Raw genomic sequence first — 27,868 nt, 5'->3', positions numbered from 1 at the left:
GCCTGAGGGCGTGGTCTGGATGTATGATTGACGTGCGCCTCGACCAATAAGAGCGCGGCTTGGGGGAGCGCCAGCCAATAGGAGCGAGGGGGCGTGTCCGCCCAGCGGGAAGCGGGCAGCGGGAGCAGCGGGGTGAGCGGGGCACGGCGACACCGCGGGGGACACTGGGGGACATTGGGGGACATTGGGGACACCCGGGGGGTGGCAAAGGGACCGGAGCAACCCCTCGGAAAGGCGGAGGAACCGCGGGGGATGGCGGAGGGAAAACGGGGCCGGGAGCGCTCGGGAAAGGAGAGGGAGGGGAGGACAAACGCGACCCCGGTGTCCCCTCGCGGTGTCCCCTCTGCTGTCACCCCCATCCTGAGGTTTGGTGACACCTCCGCCCCCACCCGGTGTGGCTTAAAACGCCCCCAAATCCCTGGATTATCCCCCCACCCCTGAGAGGCTCCCCCCGTTTTGTTTCTTTTTTTTTTTTTCCCCGAAATTTTGCATTGTTTTTTGTCTTTTTTTTTTTCCCCGAAATTTGGGTTGGTTTTTGGTTTTTTTCCCATGGATTTCCTGGTCCAGCCCTTGCATGGCGCGATCGCAGGAAGGAGGAGGAGGTTGGACCCTTCGGTTCCATCCAGGGGGGATTTTTTGGGGATGTCACATCCCGAATTCCCAGCTCCGCGCTCGCGTTTATCCCGGGAAAAAGCGATTTGGGAAAGGCGCCAAGTTTGGGATCTGCGCTGCTGCTCCCAGCCTGGAAAACATCCCCAAAACTCGGGGACTTTTTTTGGGGGGAAAAAAAAGGGGGAAACTGAAGCAGGCGCGGGGGTGGGAATTCCCAAATTCCCGCTTTTCCCGGAGATTTGGGACGAGGGAATTCCCATTCCAGGCCCTGGCTCCTCCCCGCCCGGATCGCGGCCACCACGGGGCCACCTCGGGGCCACCTCGGTGTCACCGCTGTCCCCTCAATGGGGTGGGAATGGGACGGAATTGGCGCCTTCCCGTTCATTCCCACCCTATTCCCGCCCCATTCCCGCAGAATTCCCGGACGATGCCCCCCGGCCGCTGAAACTGGGGACAGCGACAACGCCGGACGGCGCAGGGGACAGATGGCGACAGCCAGCAAGGGTGAGTCCCCAAATCCCCTCCCTGTCCCCTGCCCGCATCCAGGGATTTCAGGGATTTCCCGGAGTTTCGGGGTCCCAAAAGCGCTTTGGGGTGAGACAGATCCCGAGGAATCTTTGTGGGATTCCGGCTCCTTTGTGCTCCGGGAATTTCCTTGGGAATGGGGCTGGGGGCGGCTCCTTCCCGGTGGGATGAGGTCGGGAGAGCCTGAGGAGATTCCCAGGAAAAAAAAAAAAAAAAAAGGGTCGGGGACATCCTGGAGGGGACTCCTGGGGGGAGGCGGTGACCCCGAGGGTCCAACAGGTTCTGATCCCAGAAATCCCAGATCCAGGAGATTCCCTGATCCCACAAATCCCTGAAATCCCAGATCCAAGAGATGCTCTGATCCCAGAATTCCCAGAATATTCCCGGGAAAAAATTCCCACCTTCCTCCTGCTCCAATCCCACTCTTCCCAGAGGGTCCATGCCTGGGAGGAGGTGGCCAAATACTGTCCCCAAGTGCCACCAGGGTGACAAAATCTAATTGGACAACATTAATTTGGGATTATCAAGGTTTGGGATCGGGATTCCCGGGCTGGGATCGGGACCCGGGATCCGCGCGGATCCTTCGGGATCGCCGCGGCCGCACCCGGGAGGGTCCCCCGCGTGTCCCCACGCGTGTCCCCACGCTGTCACCGTGTCCCCTCGCTGTCCCCCCGGAGTGCGGGAGGGGCTGCGGGGCCGAACAATGGCGGGACCTTGAATCGCGGCTCATTAAATCGCGGCTCATTAAATCGCGGCTCATTAAATCCCGGGATTCCCAGCAACAAAGAGCCTTTTCTTCAGGCGACAAGGGAGGCGACAATCTGCTGCTGGCGGCGGTGACAATCTGCTGCCGGCTGGGAGCGGGGCCGGGGCTCGGCGGGAGGAGGAGGAGGAGGAGGAGGAGGAAGGGGCGGATTTTCCATGGAAGCGGCGCACGTGGAAAATCCCACGGGATCTTCTGGGCCTCCGTGGGGACAGCGCTGTCCCCAAGCTGGTGGCCGCCCCCCGCAGAGCCTTGGCCTGTCCTGCTGGCTTTGTCACAGCCGTGTCACCTTTCCCCTGTGTCACCTTCCCGTGGCACCGCGGCGGAGTCTGCCGAGCCTGGGGACGCTTGGGGACACTTGGGGACGCTTGGGGACACTTGGGGACCCTCTGGACATCAGCTGGTGGCCGGTCCCTGCTGGGAGAGCAGCTGGCTCTGGTCACTGGTCACTTGTGTCCCTCTGTCCCTGTGCCACTTGTCCTAAGGACATCACAGGAGGGAGCGGAGTCTGCCGAGCCTGGGCATGCTTGGGGACATTTGGGGACATTTGGGGACCCTCTGGACATCAGCTGGTGGCACTTCCACGCTCTCCTCCCTTCTTACCTGTCCCCTGCCACCAGTCACTTCTGTCCCCGTGTCCCCAGAATGTGTCACTTGTCCTTGAGGACAGCACAGGAGGGAGTGGAGTCTGCCGAGCCTGGGGATGCTTGGGGACACTTGGGGACCCTCGGGGACATTTGGAGACCCTTTGGACATCTGTTGGTGGCCAGTCCCTGCTTGGAGAGCAGCTGGCTGTCACCACAGGTCCCCTGTGTCCCAGGTGACACAGGGAGGAGGTGACAGGGAAGCCACCACGCTCCGCCCACGTCCCCACCTCGAGGCCACCTCCCCTCGGGGACACGGCTGTGACCGGGGGCTCTGTCACCTGCAGGCAGCAAGGCCAAGGGGACAGGAGTGCGCTTCACCCCCCAGGGGACCCATGGCCACCCCCAGGAGGGGACCCACGGCCACGTCCACTTCCAGGAGCAGCTGCACGACTCGGCCGTGATGGTGACAGAGGACAAGGACGGCCACTTCCTGGTCAAGGTGGGGGACAGGGGGACAGCAGGGGGGTGTCACCCTCCCCTGGGGACTCCAGAGCTCCCAACTCCCGAAAATCCCCGGATTTCGAGGCGTTCCCACCCCAGAATTCCGTGTCATTCCCTAAGGCTGCTCCTGAAGTCACCAACTCCAAATTGTCCCGTTTGTCCCCACATTTGGGTGGCTTTGGGGACACGGGGGACACGCGGCACTGTCCCCTCTGCCCCGTTCTGGGGCCGCTCTGGATCCCACCGTTCCCATTCCCACATCCCTTTCCCGGTTATCCCGCTGGATCCCAAGGGCTCCGGGGAGAGGGGGCGGTGCCAGGGGAGGGGACAAGGAGCCACCCGCGGTGCCACCAACGTGTGGCACCTGCAGCTGCCACCAGCGCTGAGTCAGAGCCTCGTGGCGGGCGCGGGAGGCCGGAATTCCATCCCAAATCCGGCGCCCGCTCCGGGGGAGGCTGTTGTTGTTTTCCCTGCACGTGATCCGAAGGGATGAGGGGGTGGCAGTGCCACCCACGGGGACACGGGGACAGGGAGTTGGGATGCTCCTGGGAAAAGATCTTGGGGGTTTTTTTTGGTTTTTTTTATTCAGTGCTGAGCGTTTTTCTGGGGGTTTAAAGGGATAAATCCCAGAATGGTTTGGGAGGAAGGAGGGGAGAGCTTGGAGCTCATCCTGATTCCTTGGACACTTCCAGGGATCCAGGGGCTGCTCTGGGAATTCCATTCCAGCCAGGAATTATTTCCCAAATCCCAGCCCAATGTCCCCTTTCCCAGTGGGAGCCATTCCCTGTGTCCTGTCCCTCCAGGCCTTGTCCCAAATTCCAGCTCTCCTGGAGCCCCTGCAGGGACCCTGAGCATTCCCTGGAATTTTCCCTTCTCCAGGGGAACATTCCCAGCTCTCCCAGCCCGGCTCCAGAATCCTGGAATGATTTGGGTTGGGAGGGACCTTAAATCCCATCCCAATCCCATCCCATCCATGTTCAGGACACTCCCACTGTCCCAGGTGGATCCAGCCTGGCCTTGGGCACTGCCAGGGATCCAGGGGCAGCCACAGCAAATCTGGGAATTGCAGCCCAGGCAGGAATTCCTTCCCAAGATCCCAGCCCCATCTCCCCTTTCCCAGCAGGATCCATTCCCTGTGTCCTGTCCCCAATTCCAGCTCTCCTGGAGCCCCTTCAGGCTCTGGATCCTTTTCCAGCTGTTTGGGATGATCCCAGCCCATGGGGGATTTTGGGAATTCCACCCTCTGGATGCTGGCCCCGGATTCTCCCTCAGGGATCATTCCCAGCTCGCTCCTTTCCCAAAATGGTTTTTTCCAAGGCTCAGGAGTGCTCTGGTTCTTGTCATGACAGTGGAGAAATTCCACGGGAAGAGGCGCTGCTGCCTTTTCCAGGAGCAGCTGGAAAACCTCCCCCTGCTCCCGTGACATCCACTGGTCATTATTCCCAGATTTTTGTCCTAAAATTCTGTATTTTTCCAGCGTTTTTTCGGGGCAAAATCACAGTGTTTGTTACCTTTTCCTGATTTATTTCCTAAGTTATTTCCTATAATTTTTCCTATTATTTCCTATATTATTTCCTATTTATTATTTCCTGATTTTTTTAGGGTAGAAATCCCTCCTCCTAACACAGGATTTAACAGGGGGAATGTTTAGGATGCAATTCCCTGGGGGAATTCCTGGGGACTCTCCAGTGTCCCTTGTCCCCAAGGGGGGAGGGAAGGGAGGTGACAATGGTGACAACGGTGATGTCACCACCCCCTCTCCCACCCCATATCCCGCTTTTCCAGGTGGGATTCCTGAAGATCCTCCACAAGTACGAGATCACCTTCCTGCTGCCCCCCAGGCTGGGGAAGGACATTTGTCCCCTCCCTGTCCCCAGCCCCAACCTGCGCGTCATCAGCGTCACCTCCCTGCCAGAAGGTACCGGGTCCCCTCCTTTGTCCCCAGTGTCCCCATCCTGGATCCGCCCCTTTTCCCAAAGCGGGAGGGGAGGCCACGCCCAGGTGTCCCCTGGGGAGGTGACAATTCCCTGTTCTCAGGGATGTCCCCAAATCCTTTTATTTCGTTGTTGTTGGGATTTTCCTTTCCTGGGGGTTTCTGTGGGTGAGGGGACAGCAGACCCTGACAAGGGACAGGGACAGGGATTGCTCCAGGGGACAGGGACAGCTCCAAGAGGTGCCACCCTCCACTTTGGGGACAACTGGGCACTGCCACATCTATGGGATCCTGGAGCTGAGTGTCACCCTGGGCTGGGTGGCAGTGCCTGGGGACACCAGAGTGTCACCCTGGGCTGGGTGGCAGTGCCTGGGGACACCAGAGTGTCACCCTGGGCTGGGTGGCAGTTTCTTGGGGACACGGGCTCTGCTCTGAGGACACCGCAGGTCCCTGGGGCCACCTCGGTGCCATCCCAGTTGTCCCACAGCCAAACGATGCTGTTCCCACATCCCTGTCCCCTCGGGGCTTTGGTGTCACCTCCCGGCAGTGAGGACAGGGCGGGGCTTTGGTGTCACCTCCCGGCAGTGGGGACAGGGCGGGGCTTTGGTGTCACCCGCCGCTGGCTCCATCCCAAAAAAGCGCTTTAGGGTTTGTTTGGAGATTGCCAAGCGGGGCTGGGATCGGGATCGGGATCGGGATCAGGATCGGGATCGTGGGGGGGACGAGGATTGGGATCGGGGCTGGAATCAGGACCAGGATTGGGACCAGGATTAGAGCCGGGATCAGGAACGGGACTGGGATTGAGGCCAAAAACAGGACTGGAATTGAAGCCAGGATTAGGATTGGAGCTGGGTTTGGGATTAGAGCTGAGATCAGGATTGGAGCTGGGATCAGGATTGGGGCTGGGATCAGGATTGGAGCCAGCATCAGGACTGGAGCTGGGACTGGGGCTAGGATCGGGATTGGAGCTGGGGTTGGGATTGAGGCTGGGTTTGGGATTGGGGCTGGGTTTGGGATTGGAGCTGGGTTTGGGATTAGAGCCAGGATCAGGATTGGAGCTGGGATCAGGATTGGAGCCAGGATCAAGATTGGAGCTGGGATTGGGACTAGGATCGGGATTGGGGCTGGGATTGGGATTGGAGCTGGGATTCAGGCAGGCCAGGGAAGGCACAGGCAGGGTGAGGGGGGCACAGGCAGGACAGGGAAGGTTCAGGGAGGTGCAGGCAGGATGGGAGGTTCGAGGAGGGTAGGGAAGTTTCAGGCAGGTACAGGCAGGGCAGGAAGGGTTCAGGCAGGACAGGGAAGGTTCAGGGAGCTGTAGACAAGTCAGGGAAGGCGCAGGCAGGGTGGGAAGAATGGGAGGGCTCAGGCACAGGCAGGGCAGGAAGGCACAGGCAGGACAGAGAAGTTTCAGGGAGGTGCAGGCAGGACAGGAGAGGTTCGAGGAGGGCAGGGAAGGTTCAGGAAAGCACAGACAGGGCGGGAAGGGTTCAGGCAGGCCAGGGAAGGCACAGGCAGGGTGAGGAGGGTACAGGCAGGCCAGGGAAGGCACAGGCAGGGTGAGGGGGGCACAGGCAGGGAGGGAAGGTACAGGCAGGGTGGGAAGGCACAGGCAGGGTGAGGGGGGCACAGGCAGGACAGGGAAGGTTCAGGCAGGTGAGGAGGGTACAGGCAGGACAGGGAAGGTTCAGGCAGGTACAGGCAGGATAGGAGAGGTTCGAGGAGGGCAGACAAGGTTCAGGGAAGCACAGGCAGGGCAGGAAGGGTTCAGGCAGGCCAGGGAAGGCACAGGCAGGTGAGGGGGGCACAGGCAGGGCAGGGAAGGTACAGGCAGGCCAGGGAAGGCACAGGCAGGTGAGGGGGGCACAGGCAGGGAGGGAAGGCACAGGCAGGGTGAGGAGGGCACAGGCAGGGCAGGGAAGGCACAGGCAGGTGAGGGGGGCACAGGCAGGCACTGGCAGCGTTGCAGCAGTCTCTCCACGTGCCGCTGGCAGGGCACAGCGTGCGCTGCGAGTACACGGCGCACAAGGAGGGGGTGCTGAAGGAGGAGCTGCTCCTGGCCGGACACAGCCCCGGCCACGTCAAGGTCACCGTCCAGGCCCGGGTCATGGGTAAGAGGCTCTGGGGGGGTTCTGGGGTCCCTCCCTCTCCCCTCTCCTCCTTTCACAGGCCCAGCCGTTTTTCCCAGTTGTCCCAGTTCAGGTGTGGCATCATCCCAGCTCCAGGGCAGTGCTGAGGAATTGGTGATTTCATCCCAAAAATTCCCCAGCCTGGGGGTTGAGGAGAGCTCTGGGAAGGGGTGGAGGGAGGGGGTGGGGGTGACCCCAATGTCCCCAGGGCCCCTGTGCCTGGCTGGGTCACCCCTGTCACTGTGACCCCTTTGTCCCTGTGACCCCTTTGTCCCTGTTATGTCCTGTGTCCCTGAGACCCCTTTGTCATTAGGACCCTCCCTATAAACCCCAACACCCCCTTGCTCCTCGTGTCCCCCACCGCATATCCCAGCCACCCCCAGCCCCCTTTGTCCCCTGAGGTTGTCACCACCCCTGGGCAGTGACCAGTCCCCCCAGGGGACAACACATCCATCACCCACCCGGGCCCGGCATTGCTGGGATGGACAAACCCCTGCAAGCTTAAAACCCCCCAAAACCCCCAAAAAAGGGGCGTTCCCACCCTCCCCAAAGGGTGGGCAGGGAGCTGTCCCTGAGCCGTGTCCCCTGATGTCCCCAGACCGTCACCACGGGACGCCGATGCTGCTGGACGGGGTGCGCTGCGTGGGAGCCGAGCTGGAGTACGACTCGGAGCAGAGCGACTGGCACGGCTTCGACTGACCCCAGACCCCACCCCGGGGGTCCCCAAAGTCCCCAGAGAACAGGAGGGTCCCCAAAGCAGGCGGGGGGACCCCGCTTGTCGCTGCTGCCGCTGCTTAGCCCTCACCCCGCAGCCCTGGGGGGGTTTTGGGGGAATTGTGCCTCTTGGGGTGGGAATTTTCCTCTTCCCTGGGCTGGGGAGGAATTTTGCCTGTGGAATGTGGGGTGGGAGTGGGGAGCCCCCCGTGGCTCCAGGGTTGGGGTCATGTTCCCCGGCCGTGTCCTTGTGTTGCTGCCAGCGCCTCTTTTATCGGGTTTTTTTTTTCCTTTCTCAGATTTTTCCTGGTTTTTTCCCCTCTTTTCCCATTTTTCCACTCGTGGTACAAGGATCAGGAGCAGTTTCAGGAGATTTTATGTGCCTATATATATATATCTATATATATATATAAATATAAAGATATCTTACATGCCTGATGGGGGTTAAAATACAAAATCCGACCTTGGGAAGGAGGAAAATCCCACTGGGAATGGGCTGGGAGCCCAAATGTCCTCCATGAACCTGCCCAGAGGGACAGGTGGGTAATCCCAAATAGTCCTGGATGGGGAATGGGGAGGGGTCATGGGGCAAATTCCAGTTAGAGGGAGGCTGGGAGAGGGTGGGGGGTCCCCAGGATAAGTGAGTGGGGTCTTAGTCTGGGGGGGAATCAATGGTGCCAGGTCCTGGGATGGTCCCCACAATGACAGGAGGTCTCAGCTGGTGTGGAATTCGATGGTGGCATCTCCAGGAAGGGCTCAGTCGGGCAGGAAGTTGATGGTGGCATCTCCCAGGGGTGTCCTCACAGTGACAGGGACTCTCAGTCGGACAGGAAGTTGATAGTGGCACGTCCTGGTGTTGTCCCCACAATGGCAGGGACTGTCAGTTGGACAGGAAGTCGATGGTGACATCTGCCAGGGGTGTCCCCACAGTGACAAGGGTCCCTCAGGTGGACAGGAATTCAATGGTGGCACGTCCTGAGGGTGTCCCCATGATGACAGGAGTGTCCGTTGCAGATGAATTCAATGGCGGCGGAGTCTTCAGCAAGGCCTCAGTTGAACAGGAAGTCAATGGTGACAGGTCCTGGGGGAGTCCCCACAATGACAAAGACTCTCAGTTGGACAGGAAGTTGATGGTGGCACATCCTGGGTGATCTCAGACAGGAAGTTGATGGTGACACATCCCAGGGCCTCTCAGTTGGATAGGAAGTCAATTGTGACTGTCCTGAGTGGTCCTAGTTGGACAGGAAGTTGATGGTGGCACATCCTGGGTTGTCTCAATTGGACAGGAAGTTGATGGTGGCACATCCCCTCAGTTGGACAGGAAGTCGATGGTGACAGGTCCTGGGGGTGTCCCCACAATGACAAAACTCTCAGTTGACAGGAAGTCAAATGTGACGAGTCCTGGGGCTGTCCCCATGATGACAGGAGTGTCAGTTGGAGATGAATTCAATGGTGGAAACTCCAGGAATGTCTCAGTTGGACAGGAAGTCGATGGTGGCACATCCTGGGGCTGTCCCCATGATGACAGGAGTGTCAGTTGGAGATGAATTCAATGGTGGAGACTCCAGGAAGGTCTCAGTTGGACTGGAAGTCAATGGTGGCACGTCCCCTCAGTTGGACAGGAAGTCGATGGTGGCACATCCCAGGGTCCCTCAGTTGGACCAGAAGTCAATGGTGGCTCGTCCTGGATGCTCTCAGTAGGACAGGAAGTCGATGGTGGCACATCCTGGGGCTGTCCCCATGATGACGGGGGTGTCAGTTGGAGATGAATTCAATGGTGGAGTCTCCAGGAAGTTCTCAGTTTGACAGGAAGTCGATGGTGGCACGTCCCCTCAGTTGGACAGGAAGTCGATGGTGGCACATCCCAGGGTCCCTCAGTTGGACCAGAAGTCAATGGTGGCTCGTCCTGGATGCTCTCAGTTGGACAGGAAGTCGATGGTGGCACGTCCCCTCAGTTGGACAGGAAGTCGATGGTGGCCCTCACGCTGCGCGCCGTGCGCGTGTCCAGCGCGGTCACCTTGATCTCGGTGTCCCCGAACTGCATGCTGGCGCGGATCTCGCGCCGGCCCCGCGCCGGGCCCGCGTCCCCCGCGTCCCCCAGCTCCAGGCTGATGGTGCCGCACTTCCTGACGCCGGGGTCGGTGATGTACACCACGTCATCGGTGTCGCAGCAGTAGATGTTGATGATGGTGCGGCGCTGGCCCGGCCTGGCCGGGCAGTAGCTCCTCTGCACCACCTCGCCCAGCGCCACCGACTGGTCCACGGTCACGAACTTCTCGAAGATGTCGGTGCACCAGTTCTTGCCCTCCTTGACCAGCAGCTTCTCCCGCGGGTGCTTCCCCTCCACGAACTTGTTGAGGACCCCCACGCCGTAGGTGAGGGGCGAGCGGCGCACCCGCACCACGCCGGGGTCCAGGCCGAAGAGCACGGCGCCCTTGAGGATGGTCAGCCCCACGTCCTGCGGCACGATGACCCGGCAGCAGTGGCCGAAGGCGGCCTGCACCGCCCGCTGCAGCATGGCCGACTCGGCGAAGCCGCCCACCAGGAACAGGAACTTGATGCCTTGCACCTCGGGTTTCTTCAGGAGGGTGTCTGGAGAGGGGGGGTAAAAGGGGAGGTTTGGGATTGAGCCGGTGGGGAAGGGTTAGGGATGAGGGGAGTTCAGGAATGGGGGCGGTTTCAGGGGTGGAATGGGGCCCTAGGAACGATGGGGGTCCCAGGGACAATGGGGTTCCAGGGATAAAAGGTCCCCTGGGACAAGAAGAGGTTCCAGGGGCAGGGAGGCTTCCAAGGACAATGGGATTCCAGAGATAAAAGGTTCCCAGGGACAAGGAGGGTTCCAGGGATAAAGGGTTCCCAGGGACACGGGGTGGTCCTAGGGACAGTGGGGTTCCAGGGAAAAAGGGTTCCAGGGACAATGGGGTTCCAGGGATAAAAGGTCCCCAGGGACAAGGAGGCTTCCAGGGACAAGGAGGCTTCCAGGGACAATGGAATTCCAGAGATAAAAGGTTCCCAGGGACAAGGGATGGTCCTAGGGACAGTGGGGTTCCAGGGATAAAGGGTTTCTGGGGACAAGGGGGATTCCAATGACAAGGAGGGTTCCAGGAACAGGGGTGATCCCAGGCACAATGGGGGTTCCAGGGACAAGGAAGGTTCCAGGTATAAAAAGGTTCCCGGAGATAAAGGGGGTTCCAGGAACAAGGAGGATTCCAGTGACAAGAGGGTTCCAGAAATGGGGGATCTCAGGGACAAGGGGAGTTCCAGGGATGGAGGGGGTTCCGGGAGCAGGGAGGGTCCCAGGGACAGTGGGTGTTCCAGGGACAAGGGGAGTTCCAAGAATGGGGGATCCCAGGGACAGGGAGGGTACCAGGAATGGGGGATCCCAGGGAGAAGGAGGGGTTCCGGAGATGAAGGAGGTTCCAGGAACAGGGGTGGTCCCAGAGGTGGAGGGGGGTCCCAGGGACAAAGGGGAGGTTCCAGGGACAGGGAAGGTCCCAGGGATGGAGGGGGGTCCCAAGGACAAAGGAGGTCCCAAGGTGTGGGATTGTCCTAGAGATGGGGGGGATCTCTCAGGCATGGGATGGTCCCAGCAATGGGGGGCTCATAGGGACAGGGCTGGTCCCAGGAAGGATTCCAGGGATGAAGGGACTCCAGGAATGGGGGGGTGTCCCAGGGATGGGAATGATCCCAGGAATGGGGTGCTCCCAGTAACAGGGAAGGTGCCAGGGATGGGGAATGATCCCAGGGACAGGGACAGGGGCTGCCACGGACGGGCACCGCACCGATGTGCTGGATGATGTGGGTGATGGTTGGCTGGAACAGCTCGCTCATGGCCTCGGGCGACATCCGCAGCATCCCCTGGGACGACCACTTCACCAGGTTGACACTGGGGACAGAGGAGACCCGGCGGTGACCGGGAACTCCCACCTGGCCCTTCCCCGTCCCGCCCCCTCCCGCCCCAACATCGCTCCCCCCGTGTCACCGAGCTGTCCCCAAGCCGCGCCACCCCTCACTTGCTCTTGCGCAGCGCGGTCTCCACGTTGTGGCCGCGGTGTTTGCGGTAGAAGTCGATGAAGGAGAAGGGCAGGGAGATGTTGAGGGGGCTGCAGCGGCTCGGGGCGGCCGCGCGTTTCCGCGCCTCGAAGGCGATGGTCAGGTCCACCCAGGCCGCCGGACGCTTGGCCTTGAAGGTGGCGATGAAATCGTCGCCGAAGATGTGGCACAGGAGTTTCTCGAAGGCCAGGTCCACGCCCACGGCCCCGTAGGGACCTCCTGAGGGAGGAGGGTGGGGTCAGGAGGTGGCGCCCGTGGTGGCCGTGTCCCCGTGGTGGCCGTGTCCCCCCTCACCGCATTCTCCCACGTGTCCATGTCCCTATGTCCTCCACATTCCCACATCCCTGTGTCTCCTTTGTCCTCCGTACTGATGTCCTCATGTCCCCCATCTCCACGTCCGCCATCTCCTCCATGTCCCCATATCCTCCATATCCCCACATCCCCCACATTCCAGTGTCCCCAAATCCCCCGTGTCCCCCATTACCACATCCTTGTGGTCCCCATGTCCCCCATCCCCATGTCCCCATGTCCTCCATGTCCCCGTGTCCCCCAACACCATATCCCCGCATCCCCCACATTCCCGTGTCACCATGTCCCCAGTCGCCACATCCTTGTCTCATGTCCCTCATGTCCCCCATCCCCATATCCCTGTGGCCCCCACATCTCCCTGTCCCACGTCCCCACGTCCCCACATCCCCATACCCTCAGGTCCCCACACATCCCCGTGCCACCCCTATCACCCTGTCCCCATGTGCCCATCCTGATGTCCTTGTAGCATCCATGTCCCCATGTCCCCATGTCCCACACACGACCCTGTGCCCTCCACCTCACCCCCTTGTCCCTCTGTCCCCCTCACCCACCATCCCCATCCTCCCTGCCCCTTCTTGTCCCCAAAATCCACCCCTGTACCTCTTTGTCCCCAAAATCCTTTCCTGTCCCTCCTTGTCCCCAAAATCCTTTCTTGTCCCTCTGTCCCCTCTCTGTCCCGCCGGTCCCCCTGCACTTCCCCCCGGCGCCACCAGGTGGAGCCACAGCCCCACTCACGACCAGGATCCCTGCCCAGATTTGGGGTCCCAGCCCGGATTTGGGGTCCCAGCCCAGCTTTCAGGTCCCAGCCCCGGTTTGTAGTTCCAGCCTGGATTTGGGGTCCCAGCCCGGATTTGGGGTCCCAGCCCGGATCTGAGGTCCCAGCCTGGATTTGGGGTCCCAGCCCGGATTTGGGGTCCCAACCCGGATCTGAGGTCCCAGCCTGGATTTGGGGTCCCAGCCCGGATTTGGGGTCCCAGCCCGGATCTGAGGTCCCAGCCTGGATTTAGGGTCCCAACCCGGATCTGAGGTCCCAGCCTGGATTTGGGGTCCCAGCCCGGATTTGGGGTCCCAGCCCGGATCTGAGGTCCCAGCCTGGATTTGGGGTCCCAGCCTGGATTTGGGGTCCCAGCCCAGCTTTCGGGTCCCAGCCCAGGTTTGTAGTTCCAGCCTGGATTTGTAGTTCTAGCCCGGGTTTGGGGTCCCAGCAAGGATTTGGGGTCCCAGCCCAGGTTTGTAGTTCCAGCCCAGGTTTGTAGTTCTAGCCCGGGTTTGGGGTCCCAGCAAGGATTTGGGGTCTCAGCCCGGATTTGTGAGGATCCCGGGAAAAAAGGATGGATAGGGCTCCTCATCCCACCCGAGGCTTTGTAGAGCTCCTTCAGTGTCCCCTGCGGCTTCTCGATCTGGTGCACGGTCAGATCCACCGTCCCCCCGCCGCAATCGGCCACGATGTACCTGTCACCTGCGGGAGGGGACAGCGACAGGGTGGCAGTGCTGGGTGACCCCCCGCGACACCCACCCGCGGGGTGGGAGCAGCCGCGGGGACACAGGGCTGCGTTTTCCCAGGGAAAAAATGGATCTTGAACCAAAATATTGGGAATTCGGGAGGGTGGAGAGACGAGGGGATGGGATGGTGGCGGGGAGACCGCGCCTTCTGTGGGGTCAAGACCCCAACAGTGTCACCCCTTGGGGGTGGCTCTGACACCTAGGAGACATCCAGGGGGACCCCGAGATTTGGGAATCTCCAGTGGGATTCCCTCCCTCTCGTACCTGCCTGCATCTCCGACCAGAGCTCGCCCACTCCCGACTCCACCAGGAAGGTTCGGCTGTGCCGGGATCGCCGGAGCTGCTCCCGGGCTGGGGACAGAGCCCAGACATTGGGGTCAGCATTGGGGTCAGCATTGGGGTCAGCATTGGGGTCAGCATCCCCACTGTTTCCATGGGATCCGCCCCGTTTCCTTGGATCCGCCCCATTGCCCCGGATCCTGCCCATTCCCGCCGTGGGGTCTGCACTGGGAGCGCTGGTGACGGCTCCTCTCCACGAATGGGCTGATCCGGGTTTCCCGCTGCCCTGCTGGGATCCCAAAGGATCCCAAAGGATCCCATGGGATCTCCTCGTGCCCACCCCGGCCGATGCCACCTCCGCCCCACAGCCCGGGTGGGGTTTCCTCTGCTCCCCCCAATCCCAGGGACATCAAAGCCGCCCGGAAGGGACGGGATGAGCTGGGAAAGGTGGGGTTGTCCTGGGATATTTTTGGCACGTGGATGATTCCTCGTCCTTGGGATCAGCTCGGGATCATAAATCCCATCACAAATCTCCGTCTGGGATCGCCACCAGCACGTCCCAGTTCCGGGGTTTGGTCCCAGATGGACAAACTGGGGCTGTCCCAGTAAAGCCCAGGATCCCATCCATGGTGGGGGGAGAGTCCCTGGAGGTGGCCCAGGGACACGGGGTGGTGGCCAAGGTGGCGGGAGGGGGACACGGCTCAGGGGCTTCTGGGAAAGCGGGAAAAAATGTCCTGGATTTGGGGAGGGGGGAATGGGATCTCTGGGAGTGGTGTCTTTGGGAATGGGGGATCTCTGGGAATGGGGGGGTTTGGGAGTGGGAGATCTCTGGGAATGGGGGGTTTGGGAATAGAGGGTTTGGGAATGGGGGGTTTGGGAATGGGGGATCTCTGGGAATGGGGTTGTCAGGGAATAGGGGATCTCTAAGGAATGGGGTCTCTGGGAATGGGGGGCTGGGAGCAGGGGATCTCTGGGAATGAGATCTCTGGGAACAGGGGGTCTCTGGCAATATGGGGGGGGTCTCTAGGAACGGGGATCTCTGCTAATGGGTCTCTGGGAATGGGGTTTCTGGAAATGGGGTCTCTGAGGGCAGGGGGGCTGGGAATGGAGGCCTGGGGATGGGGTCTCTGGGTATGGGGAGTTTGGGAATGGGAGGTCTGGGAATGGGGAGTCTCTGGGGACAGGGGATATCTGGGAATGGGGGTGTGAGGATGGGAAGACTCTGGAAATGGGGTTTCTGGGGCTTTATGGGGGTCTCTGGGGATGGGGTCTCCTGGGACAGGGGGTCTCTGGGGACAGGGGATCTCTGGCTACGGGGTCACAGGGATATTTCCTCCAGACCCGGCATGCGGGGCTCCCATTCCCGGCTCCTCCAGCCCCCGGCCCGTCCCGGCCCCGCCCCCGCGCCCCTCACCCTGCCGGAAGCTGGAGTCGATGGGCGGGGGGGGCTCGGCCCCGCCGGCCGGGGGGCGGCAGCTCAGCTCGATCAGCTGGTGCAGCCGCAGCTTGCGGCAGTAGATGGAGGCGGCCTCGGGCTCCAGCGCGATCAGCAGCTGCTCCGGCGTCTCCGGGGACACCAGCCCGGCCTGCGGGGACGCGCGGGGACACGCGGTGACACGGGGGAGGGGACGGGGCTGGGGGGTCCCTGGTGTGTCCCCATCATCCCCGGGATCGCACGGATCTGGGGCTGTGGAATGCTGGAGGATCTTCATCCAAAACTCAACCGGCCAATCAAGCACCGAAGTGATGAGCCAACAGCTCAACCAACACCCAAAACACCAAACCAACACCCAAAACACCAAACCAACCACCCAACCACCAAACCAACCACCCAACAGCTCAACCAACACCCAAAACACCAAACCAACCACCCAACAGCTCAACCAACCACCCAAACACCAAACCAACCACCCAAACACCAAACCAACCACCCAACCAACCAACCAAACACCAAACCAACCACCCAACAGCTCAACCAACAACCCAAACACCAAACTAACCACCCAACCAACAACCCAAACACCAAACCAACCACCCAAACACCAAACCAATCACCCAATCACCACTCAACCAACACCCAAAACACCAAGCCAACCACCCAACAGCTCAACCAATAACCCAAATACCAAACCAACCACCCAACAGCTCAAACAACCAACCAAACACCAATCACCAAACCAACCACCCAACCACCAAACCAACCACTCAACCAACAGCCCAAACACCCAGCCAACCACCCAAACACCAAACTAATCACTCAGTCACTCAACCAACAACCCAAACACCAAACCAATCACCCAAACACCAAATCAATCACTCAACTAACAACCCAAAGACCAAACCAACCACCCAACAGCTCAACCAACCAACCAAACACCAAATCAACCACCCAATCACTCAACCAACATGCCAACCGCCAAACCATCCACCCAACCAACCACTTCACCACCCAACCAACCACCTGACCACCACCAACCAGCCCATGACCCAACCACCTAAACAACCACTCAACCAACCACCCAACCAACCAACGGTTCAATCATCCAACCGCTCAACCAACGACCCAGTCAACCGATGAGCCAGCCAACATCCTGAACACCAAACCAAGCATTCAATTGGCCAATCAACAGCTCAACCAACCACCCAACCAACCAGCCTGACCACCACCAACCCAATCACCCAGCCAATGGCCAAACTACTCAACCAGCCGCCCAACCAATGACCCACCCATTCAACCAACCAACCAACTGCTCAACCATCGACCAACAACCCAACCACTCAACCAACCAACTGCTCAATCAATGCCCTGAGCACCAAACCAACCAACCAAGTGTTGAACAATTCAACCAACCACGCACTTAACCACACACCTGGCAAATTATCCACCCACCCACCCAAAAAACTTCTGGTTGGTTTGGGTTGGAAGAGACCTTAAATCCCATCCCATTCCCACCCCATACACAGGCAGGGACACTTCCCACTGTCCCAGGTCCCCAAGCCCCAAAGTCCAACCTGGCCTTGGGCACTGCCAGGGATCCAGGGGCAGCCACAGCAAATCCGGGAATTCCAGCCCAGCCCCTCCCCACCCTCCCAGCCAGGAATTCCTTCCCAAGATCCCATCTAAACCTGTCCTCCAGCAGTGGGAATTCAGTTTGAGGGAGGAAGGGACACCCTGGAGACCACAACCCCTGTGAGGGTCACCACGTGGTCACCCTCTGGAGTCCCCTCACCTTGTAGGCCGCTTCCCGCATGAACTGCTTGGCCGGCTGCTTCCAGATGGCCGGCACGGTGAGGACCCAGCGGATGGCATCGCTCTCGGGCAGGGACGGGCACTGGTCCTTCAGCTCCTGCCAGGGCACAAGCAGGAGCTGACACCTGGCGGCTCCAGGTGAATCACGGAATGCTTTGGGTTGGGAGGGACCTTAAATCCCATCCAGTCCCACCCAGGGACTGCTATCCCAGGTGGCTCCAAGCCCTCTCCAGGGATACGGATCCCAGGGATGGGGCAGCCACAGGAAATCTGGGAATTCCGTTCCAGGTCTTCCCCACCCTCATGTGGAGCACATGGAGAGGGCACAGAGGGTTCCATTCGGGAAGGAGGAGGAGGAGGGATGGGGGTGGCCCCACCTGCACCGCGTGCTGCTTGAAGAAGCGCAGGGCGTGGGCGAACACCTCCAGCGCCGGCATCTTCTTCCCATTGACAGCTTCCAGCTCGGTTTTCATGGTCAGATCCTGCCAGGAACAGCAAATGCGCCACACGAGGGGCTGGGAGGTGGCCAGACCCACCACCAAACCCTGGGAATTTTCTGTTCCTTCTGTGCCCAAGCTGGAGCTCAGGCACCTGAAGCTTTTCGCAGCTTCCACCCACCCTGGAGCAGCTCGGATGGGAGAACCCCAAATCCACCCCCTAAAACCGCCTAGAACAGGGTTTTTTTCTCCAGCCTGGCCAGGATCCCACCGGGAACATCAGGATGGGAGCAGGAACTCACGCTGGTGCTGTGGATCTTCATCTTAAACTTCTCGAAGTAGAACCACTCGCGGGCCTCCTCGGGGTCCAGGTCGTGGTAGCAGTCGCGGGCGGTGTAGCCGAAGCTGTGGAATGTCCCCTCCGGGGTCAGCAGGAGGCTGGTGGGGGTCTTCTGGTTGGCCACACCCGGGTCCCCCCCTTCCCATTTCCTGCAAAGAGGAGCAGAAGCAGGTGAACTTCCAGGGAATGGGTCCTGCCAGGTTTAATTCGTTATTATGGGCAGGGTCTGAAGGACATTTAAAAAGGACAAAAGAGGAGGGATGATCCTGCTCCATCCTCTGAGTAATTTCGTGGAATTCCAAACTGGTTTGGGCTGGGAGGGACCTTGAAGACCACCCAGTGTCATCCCCTGCCATGGCAGGGACAACTTCCCTGATCCCAGGTGGATCCAAATGCATCCAATCCGGCCTTGGGCACTGCCAGGGATCCAGGGGCAGCCACAGCAAATCTGGGAATTCCAGCGCAGCCAGGAATTCCTTCCCAAGATCCCAGCCCCATCTCCCCTTTCCCAGTGGGAGCCATTCCCTGTGTCCTGTCCCTCCAGGCCTTGTCCCAAATTCCAGCTCCCCTGGAGCCCCTTCAGGGACTCTGAGCATTCCCTGGAGTTTTCCCAGCTCTCCCAGAGCAGAGTAGCTCCAGCCCTTGGAGTATCCTCATTCCACACCTTTCACCTGTTGCTTCCTGGAATCACCTCCCACCAACCCAACTTGTGACCCTTTTGGGACGATCAGAGTCCTTTCCCTGGCAGGGAAGGGATCCCCACCTCATCATGTGGATGGCCTCGGGGTCGCTGGTGAAGCTGAAGGCGTAACCGCTGGAGGTGGTGCCGAAGTCGATGGCCACCACCACGGAGAAGGACGGGCTCTGCCGGGAGCGCGCCTCGCTCCGCTGGAAGGCAAGGAACGGCATCAGCCGGGGCTGGGTGATTCCAGAAAAAAAAACCCAGCAAGGGGTTTGTTTTCTCAGGAACTTTTCAGGATTTTTGCCCAGTTTGGTGATTCCCTGATGGGTGATTCCTCTTATGGATCTCCAGCTCATTGGGAAAAGCATCTCCCGTTCTCCACGGGGTGGCTGCTGCCATTCCCAAAGGTAATTCCCCTGGGAAAAGGGGATTTGGGCTGTTCTGGAGAGGGATGGATGCCCATGGGAGATACCAGGTGGTTGGGGGGCCCTGTTTTTATTGTGCTTAGCCCCCCTCACTTGGACCCTGAAATCAGAGCTGAGATTCCCAAAATCCTTTCCCGGCTCCAGTCTCAGTTCAAGGGACATTGTCCCAGGTGTCCCCATGTGTCACCCAGCTGAAAACCCTTTTCTGTGACCAGTCTTGCTCCAGGGGACATTGTCCCAGGTGTCCCCATGGGTCACTGAACCCAAACCATTCCCTGTGTCCAGTCTCAGTCCAAAGAACATTGTCCCACGTGTCCCCACAGGTCACTGAACCCAAACCCTTCCCATCTTGCACTAGGTGACATAATCCCACGTGTCCCCCAGTTGAAAACCTTCCCTGTACCCAGTTTTGATCCAAGGGACATCATCCCATGTGTCCCCATGTGTCACCCAGACAAAATCCTTCCCTACGGCCAATCTCACCTTGTCCTGCATGTCCCCATTTGTCACCCAGCTGAAAACCTTCCATGTGTCCAGTCTCACTCCAAGAGACCTTGTCCCAGCAGTCCCCAAGGGTCACCCAGCTGAAAATCCCGCTGGCCCAGGCATTTTGGGATGTTCCCACTGCTGCTCCCACACTTTTCCTGTCCCTGCACTGCGTCCTTGTCCCTTCCCTGTCCCCGTGTCACCACGGGAAGCTGAAATTCTCGTTAACTTTTAGCGGCCCCAGATTTGATAAGTGCTGGCCAGGAAAAGTGCCGGGATCAGCAGGGAAGAGGCGCAGGAATGTGCAGGGACGAGGAGCTCCGGGGAGGATCCGGTTCTCCCACACGCCCTCCCACACCCGGCGGCCCCGGATGAGCGCAGGAGATTTGTGGGGTTAAACTTCTCCTGGTGGGGCATTCCAGGAAAACGCCTCCATCCCAAAAATCACTTGGATAAAGGTCCCCAAAATTGTCAAACCAGGACCCCACAGTGATCTTATTGAGGATCCCCAAACTGTCTCACTGGGGTCTTTTATACTGGGACCCCACTATGGCTTTACTGGGAACTTCACAACTAACTTACTGGGAACCCCATAATGGCCTTACTGGGACCCCAAAACCACCTTACTGGAAACCCCACAATGTCCTTACTGGGAACACCACACTGGCCTTATTGGGGACCCCATAATGGCCATACTGGGGCCACATACTGGCCTTAATGGGGACCTGACAGTGGCCTTACTGGGACCAAAACCACCTTACTGGGAACCCACATTGTCCTTACTGGAAACCCCACAATGTCCTTACTGGGAACACCACACTGACCTTAATGGGGACCCCATAATGGCCATACTGGGGACTCAAAAACTGCCTTTCTGGGAACCCCATAATGGCCTTACTGGGACCTCAAAACTGCCTTACTGGGAACACCATAATGGTTTTATTTGGAACACCACACTGGCCTTACTGGGAACCCCATAATAGCCTTACTGAGACCACAAAACTGCCTTACTGGGAACCCCATAATGCCTTTATGGGGACCCCAAATCTGCCTTACTGGGACCCCATAATGGCCTTACTGAGACCCCCAAATCTGCCCTACTGGGACCCCATAATGGCCTTACTGCAACTTCATAATGACCTTACTGGGTATCCCATAATGCCCTTACTGGGACCCCAAAACTGCCTTACTGGGAATATCATAATGGCCTCACTGGGAAACCCAATTCTGCCCTACTGGGACCCTAAATCTGCCCTACTGAGAATACAATAATGTCTTTATGGGGACCCCAAATCTGCCCTACTGGGACCCCATAATGGCCTTACTGCAACTTCGTGATGATCTTACTGGGAATCCCTTAATGGCCGTACTGGGACCCCAAAACTGCCTTACTGGGACCCCGTAATCGCCCTACTAGGACCCCATAATGGCCTTACTGGGACCCCAAAACGGTCCTACTGGGACCCCATAATGGCTCAACTGGGATCCCACAATGGCCTTACTGGGACCCCATAATGGCCCTACTGAGAACACCATAATGGCTTTATGGGGACCCTAAATCGGCCTTACTGGGACCCCATAATGGCCTTACTGGGACCCCATAATGGCCTTACTGGGACCCCAAATCTGCCCTACTGGGACCCCATAATGGCCTTACTGGGACCCCATAATGGCCTTACTGGGACCCCATAATGGCCTTACTGGGACCCCGTAAGGGCCCTCCCGGTCCCGCACTCACCGGTGACTGGGAGGGCGTCAGGGGGGCGATGCTGCAGCTGTCGTGGGGCGTCCCCGGGGAGCCGGGCGGGGACGGCGTCGGGCACCGCTCACCGTTGGCACCTGGGGACACCGACAGGTGGCTCTGGGGGACCCCAGCGCCCCCAAAGACCCTTCACCAAGGAGAGACCACCCGGGACATCCCGATGGAGACAGATCCATCCACGCTGCTGGCTCGTTTTGGGATGATGGCTCAGGTTTGGGGTGGAGTGTGCGGGTTTGGGATGGAAGGATCAGGTTTGGGATGGATGATGGCAGGATCAGGTTTGGGGTGATGGCAGGCTCAGGGTTGAGATGGATGGATGGGGTTTGGGATGGAAGGATCAGGTTTGGAATGACAGCTCAGTTCTGGGATGGAATGATCAGGTTTGGGATGATGGCTCAGGTTTGGGGTGGTGTGTGCGGGTTTGGGATGGAAGGATCAGGTTTGGGATGATGGCTCAGGTTTGGGGTGATGGCAGGCTCAGGTTTGGGATGGAAAGATCAGGTTTGGAATGACAGCTCAGGTTTGGGATGGAAGGATCAGGTTTGGGATAATAGTTCAGGTCTGGGATGGAAGGATCAGGTTTGGAATGATGGTTCAGGTTTGGGATGGAAGGTTCAGGTTTGGGTGGATGTGGTGGTGGAGATGACAGAGTCACTGTGGGGACTCCAGATGTGGAGTTCATAAAATCATGGAACTGTGGGATGGTTGGAATTGGGAAGGTCCCTAAATCCCATCCAGTGCCACCCCATCCGTGGGCAGGGACACGTTCCATTATCCCAGGTGGCTCCAACACAGCCTTGGATATTTCCAGGGACGGGGAAGGTGCTCTGAGCCAACAGCAGGAAGGTTTGGATTCAGCAGGAATGGGGGAAAACTTGGAAAAAGGGAAAGGAAATGTCTGTGGTTTAAATCCATGGAGGGGAGAGTGGGTCCAGCTCAGACCCCCCGGCCACACTCCAGAACATCCCAGCTCTCTGGAAACCCTGGGAACTCCTGCATGATCCCAAAATCTGGGAGTGGGGACCTCAGAGATCATGGGCACAGCGGATTTTCCCTCCTCCTGCAGCCGCCAGCTGTCCCTGTCCCCTCCAGCAGCAGAATTCCAGCCCCGGGACCCCCAGTGATCCCAGAATCGGGATGGGACGAGCCCCAGAATCGCTGCCGCACACCGGGGACACGGGGCTGTCCCGCCCGCGCTGCCCGGGGCATCTGGCTCCAATTAGCAGCCAGCATTAATTAATCTCGGCCCACGAAAGAGCCGCTGGACCGGCTCCAGCTGGACGGAGCTGGGGGAGCTGACGGAGCGGCTTTTCCAAGGGATTGGGATGGGGTAAAATGTTGGGAACGAGCTGTGGGGTCCGGGCGGTGACACCGGGGAGGTGAAGGGACTCTCGGCCCCAAAACCTGCGCTTTGGGATCGCTGATCCTGCCGGGATCCTGCCGGGATCCTGCCGGGATGGGGCCGTGGGAGGGGGGATGAGCAGCGCCCGCCCCCAGCCGGGCTCTGGAGAGATTTGGGAACAGCGGAGGCTCCTCCGGGAAGAACAAAACTCCCCCTCCCGTTTGCCGCTGTCCAGACAAACCCACCCCGGCTCCCAGTGCCGCCAGTTTGCGCTGGGACAGCCACTGGGACACCCTCGGGAAGCTCTGGGATCCCACAACAGCAGCGGCTTTGGGATCGGGATCGGGATTGGCATTGACATTGGGATCAGGATCAGGATTGGGATCGGGATTGGGATCGGGATCGGGGTTGGGATCGGGATCGGGATTGGGATCGTGGTTGGGATCGGGGTTGGGATCGGGATTGGAATCAGGGTTGGGATCGGGATTGGGATCGGGATCGGGATTGGCATTGGCATTGACATTGGGATCAGGATCAGGACTGGGATCGGGATCGGGATTAGGATCGGCATTGACATTGGGATCAGGATCAGGATTGGGATCGGGATTGGGATCGGGATTGGGATCGGGGTTGGGATCGGGGTTGGGATTGGGATCGGGATTGGGATCAGGGTTGGATCGGGATCGGGATTGGGATCAGGGTTGGGATCGGGATTGGGATCGGGATCGGGATTCGGATTGGGATTGGCATTGACATTGGGATCAGGATCAGGACTGGGATCGGGATTGGGATTGGGATCAGGCTGATCCCGATTTTCCGTGTCTGGGGAACAGCCGCATCACAGAGCTGGGGACAGTGACAGCCGTGTCCCCCACCCCCGGACTGTGCCGCTGACACGTCTGCTGCCCCCTACACCCGCTCCGTAAGTGCCTTTCCCTGTATCCGTGTCTGTCCCATAAATATTTGATCCCGGACAAACGGGAACGGTCTCTGGGCCGCCTCGGCGTGTGACAGAGCCGGGGGGAGCAGTGACCCCCCCGGGGGCTCTGGGGACCCTTGGACATGAAACCTCATTCCGGGGATAAAGATCGGGGGCGGGGGGGGGGAATTCCTGCTGCACTCCGCGCTCCTGGGTGGTTTTGGGATGACGGCTCGGGTTTGGGGTGGCAGGTGCAGGTTTTGGGATGGCAGATGAGGTTTGGGATGGCTGGATCTTGTTTGGGATGATGGGATTTGGTTTGGGATGGCAGAATGGGTTTTGGGATGGCGGGATGAGGTTTGAGGTGGCAAGATTGGGTTTGGGATGATGGGATCAGGTTTGGGATGGAAGATAAGGATTGGGATGGAAGGATCAGGTTTGGGATGATGGCTCCGGTTTGGGGTGGCGTGTGTAGGTTTAGGATGGCAGATGAGAATTGGGATGGTGGGATCAGGTTTGGAATGGAAAGATCGGCTTTGGGATGACAGCTCAGGTTCGGGATGGAAGGATCAGGTTTGGGATGATGGGATCAGTTTTGGGATGCCGGGATCAGGTTTGGGATCCTGGGATCAGGTTTGGGATGACGGAATCAGATTTGGGATGGAAGGATCAGGTTTGGAATGTTTGGATCAGTTTTGGGATGCCAGGATCAGGTTTGGGATGCTGGGATCAGGTTTGGAATGTTTGGATCAGTTTTGGGATGCCAGAATCAGGTTTGGGATGGTGGGATCAGGTTTGGGATCCTGGGATCAGGTTTGGGATGCCGGGATCAGGTTTGGGATGCCGGGATCAGGTTTGGGATCCTGGGATCAGGTTTGGGATGTTGGGATCAGGTTTGGGATGGTGGGATCAGGTTTGGGATGCCGGGATCAGGTTTGGGATCCTGGGATCAGGTTTGGGATGACAGAATCAGATTTGGGATGGAAGGATCAGGTTTGGAATGTTTGGATCAGTTTTGGGATGCCGGGATCAGTTTTGGGATGCCAGGATCAGGTTTGGGATGCTGGGATCAGGTTTGGAATGTTTGGATCAGTTTTGGGATGCCAGAATCAGGTTTGGGATGGTGGGATCAGGTTTGGGATCCTGGGATCAGGTTTGGGATGGCAGGATCAGGTTTGGGATGCTGGGATCAGGTTTGGGATGTTGGGATCAGGTTTGGGATGGCAGGATCAGGTTTAGGATGGCAGGATCAGGTTTGGGATGGCAGGATCAGGTTTGGGATGACAGCTCAGGTTCGGGATGGAAGGATCAGGTTTGGGATGATGGGATCAGGTTTGGGATGCCGGGATCAGGTTTGGGATGTTGGGATCAGGTTTCCTCCCAAGCTGGTTCTGGTTACCCCGGCCCAGGAGCTGCAGAGGGGACACGGGGTGGGGACAGCAGGGGACCCGGAATGATCGCCTGGCGGGGTCAGGGGACACCTCGGCCAGCGCCACCCCCTGGGGACATCCTCACCCATCCGCAGGCTCTGCATCCCGGGCTCCAGCAGCATCGCCATGGCCTCGCTGCCCGCCTGGAAAAGGGAGGCACAAAATCCATCCCTGCGTCCCTCAGCGCTGCGGGGTCCCCACGGTGCCACCCCAGCCTTGAGCACCCCAAAATAAACACTCGAGGGGTTTTTAGGGTCGGCAGGACCCCAAATCCCAGCTGGCAGTGGGGTGCGGGGTGGCTGTCCCAGTTTGGGGCACGCGTGAGTGTCACCGTCCGGGGTGTCCCCAGCTGTGGGGACAGGGACCTGCATTCCTGTCAGCGAGCAGGTCGGATGTGGGGCTGCAGGTGTGGGGATACAGATGTGGGGACACAGATGTGGGGACACAGATGTGGGGCTACAGGTGTGGGGCTGCAGATGTGGGGATACAGATGTGGAGATACAGATGTGGGGATACAGGTGTGGGGCTGCAGATGTGGGGATACAGATGTGGGGATACAGGTGTGCAGGGCACAGCTCTGTGGAAATCGCTGCTCCTGCACATTTTTTACCCTCACCCAAAACCCTTTTTTTTTTTTTTTTTTTTTTTTTTGGAGTGTGGCTTGTTTAGGAAAAATCCCAGGGTGGAAACGCGGCGGCCGAAGGGATCCCGGGGATTGTGACCCTGCCTAGAGCAGCTCCATCCCACAAATCCCAGGAATCCCACAAATCCCAGCTCCATCCCGCGAACCCAGAGGCTCGGGATAGGGCTGAGCTCATCGGGAGAGGCCTCACCCCCAGCCAAACCCACCCACGCGCTGCCCGCCCCCTCAGCCTCCCCTCTTCCCAAAAAAACCCCCTCGGGATACCCGCGGCAGGTGGGGAGGCTTTCCCGGAGCTGTGGGTGGGGAAAGTGGTGCTGGTGGCCCTGGGGTGACACGCGGGGGGGTCCTGAGGGTGGTCCAGGTGGCTTTTCAACCAAAATGGGATTTTTTTTTCCACCAAAATGGGGCTTTCCAGGAGGTTTTCCTGCATGGACACGCTCCAGAAATCAACCCCCCCAATTCTGGGATTTGTGGTTTTTTATTCCAGCTGTCTGGAGCTCAGGCTGTGGTTTTGGATGGGCGGGGATGTCCCCAAAGTCCCCAACCCACATCCCACAGATGGACAGAGGGACACGCCAGCCCCTGGTGTCCCTCCGTGGCCATGGGGGGTCACTCGGGGGTCTGAGTGGCCAAAATCCTTCTCCAGGGCTGGCAGGGGCCACCTTTGTCCCCTCCCTGGCCAGGAGGGTGGGTGGCCACAGCCCCCGAGGTGTCCCCAGCAGTGACCGCGCTGTTGTCACCCAGGGGTGACAGGGACACGAAGCCCCCACACTCCGGGGGTCCCTTCCAGGGCAGGATCCTGGTGGGTCCTCGAGCGGCGATTTTGAGGATTTTCCACCATTTCCACCTCTGCGGGGAACTCGCGGAACCAGGGAAAGGAAACAAAGTTTGGGACGGGATCGGGGTGGAGGAGCCGGGAGTGACACCGGGGGTGTGGCACGGCCAGGAGTGGCACGGGGACAGCGGCGGGGCCGGGCGTGGTGACCCCAAAAACTCGGGGTGATCCCACAAACCCGGTGTGATCCTAAAATTTCGGGGTGATCCCACAAATTCAGTGTTATCCTACAAATTCGGGGTGATCCCACAAGTCGTGGTGACCCCACGACCCCCCGCGGGAGGCTCGGGACAGCTGTGGGACTCCGATCCAGATGTGCTGGGACAGATGTGCTGTTTGTCCCCACACCCCCGCTGTGCCGTGAGCGCTGCTGTGGGGCTGGGGACACCCCGAATCCTCCAGAGAAGCTTTTGGGGCTCCCTGGAGCCCTTCCCTGTCCCCTCGGCCGCTGTTGGGACACAGGGGTGTCCCCTGCACGGTGGTGGCGCTGTCCCAGCCGTGTCCCCAATGGTCACAGCCGTGTCCCCCAGGACAGGACACACGGGGACAGTGTCCGAGCGTCCATCCCCCCTCCCCCCGCACCCACAGCCCCCCCATTCCCACCGGGAAGAGGCCGCGCGGTCCTGGCACCCCCCGGTGTCCCCAAACCGGGCAGGGACCCCAGGGGCGGTGCCACCCTCACCGCCACCAGGGGACAGGACTCGTCCCCGCGTCCCCCGGGTCCCGCCAGCCCCGCCGGCCACTCACCGCTCCTGGGGAGGGGGGGACGCAGGTTGGGGACCCCTCGGTGCAGCCCCCGCTTTGTCACTCGGGCTGGCGGCTCCGCGGCTCTGTCCCCTGTCCCCGTCCCCGTCCCTGTCCCCGCCCGCCGCTCCGTCCCCGGCGAGGCCCCGCGCAGCCCCCCGCGCTCCGGCTTCCTCCCACTCCCTGTCCCGGCCCAGGCAGCGCCTCAAATTGCAATTCCAGCTGCAGATGTGGGAGCGGGAGCGGCGGGAGGAGGAGGAGGAGGAGGAGGAGGAGGAGGCAGGGCCAGCCCCAGTCCCGCCGGCAGCGGAACCTCCGCGCTCCCCGCCCGGCCACCGAGGGGGGGGACGAGGGTCCCAGGCCACCCCCCACGCCCACCAGTGTCCCCCGGAATTTGTCACCGCGCGTCCCGGGTGACATCGGCTCTGTCCCCGCGTCCGTCCCCACATCCAGCCCCATCCCGGCTCCAGAGCTCGGGATTATCCCGGGATTCTCCTCCCCGGGGTCGTTCACATTCCCAAGGGGGGATCCTGGGTCGGGTTGTGCTGGGAAGCAGAGCCGGGGGGTGCCGGGAGTGGGATCTGATCCGGGGATCCCAAATTTGGGATCAGAGCTGGGAGATCCCGAGGGTGGGAGCAGAGCTGGGGTATCCCAGGTTTGGGATC

At 59.8% G+C, this 27,868-nt stretch overlaps 2 protein-coding genes and 1 long non-coding RNA gene across 5 annotated transcripts; 2 read left to right on the top strand and 1 right to left on the bottom strand.

Annotated features, from left to right (window-relative positions):
* Window positions 1-93: 93 nt before the first annotated feature.
* Window positions 94-8,193, top strand: ADISSP (adipose secreted signaling protein). 2 transcript variants are annotated; one of them, XM_056490418.1, is made up of 6 exons: window positions 94-132; window positions 1,028-1,116; window positions 2,832-2,986; window positions 4,774-4,906; window positions 6,916-7,032; window positions 7,649-8,193. In XM_056490418.1, exons 2-6 carry the CDS (start codon window positions 1,098-1,100, stop codon window positions 7,747-7,749), a joined length of 525 nt encoding a protein of 174 aa, XP_056346393.1. In that variant the 5' UTR covers window positions 94-132; window positions 1,028-1,097; the 3' UTR covers window positions 7,750-8,193. The 2 variants fall into 2 exon arrangements, with proteins under 2 accessions (XP_056346393.1, XP_056346392.1); XM_056490417.1 differs by lacking the exon at window positions 94-132 and adding an exon at window positions 535-602.
* Window positions 8,118-27,314, bottom strand: HSPA12B (heat shock protein family A (Hsp70) member 12B). The gene is made up of 13 exons (XM_056490416.1): window positions 27,207-27,314; window positions 25,067-25,124; window positions 21,267-21,367; window positions 18,699-18,823; window positions 17,898-18,084; window positions 17,536-17,640; window positions 17,139-17,255; window positions 15,323-15,494; window positions 13,894-13,980; window positions 13,481-13,585; window positions 11,778-12,036; window positions 11,547-11,650; window positions 8,118-10,356 (listed from the first exon to the last, which is right to left on the bottom strand). Exons 2-13 carry the CDS (start codon window positions 25,107-25,109, stop codon window positions 9,716-9,718), a joined length of 2,046 nt encoding a protein of 681 aa, XP_056346391.1. The 5' UTR covers window positions 25,110-25,124; window positions 27,207-27,314; the 3' UTR covers window positions 8,118-9,715.
* LOC130252644 (uncharacterized) lies at window positions 21,377-23,166 on the top strand. Of its 2 annotated transcripts, none has more exons than XR_008840405.1 (3): window positions 21,377-21,541; window positions 21,592-21,689; window positions 21,749-23,166. It is a non-coding gene; the product is annotated as an uncharacterized LOC130252644 (long non-coding RNA). The 2 variants fall into 2 exon arrangements; XR_008840406.1 differs by lacking the exon at window positions 21,377-21,541 and having other exon boundaries at window positions 21,578-21,611; window positions 21,651-21,689.
* Window positions 27,315-27,868: the final 554 nt, after the last annotated feature.

Source organism: Oenanthe melanoleuca, chromosome 4 (assembly GCF_029582105.1).
Source record: "Oenanthe melanoleuca isolate GR-GAL-2019-014 chromosome 4, OMel1.0, whole genome shotgun sequence".
Taxonomy (NCBI): Eukaryota; Metazoa; Chordata; class Aves; order Passeriformes; family Muscicapidae; genus Oenanthe; species Oenanthe melanoleuca.
Note: the sequence above shows the minus strand (reverse complement) of the source record. Positions and strands in the feature narration are given on the sequence as shown.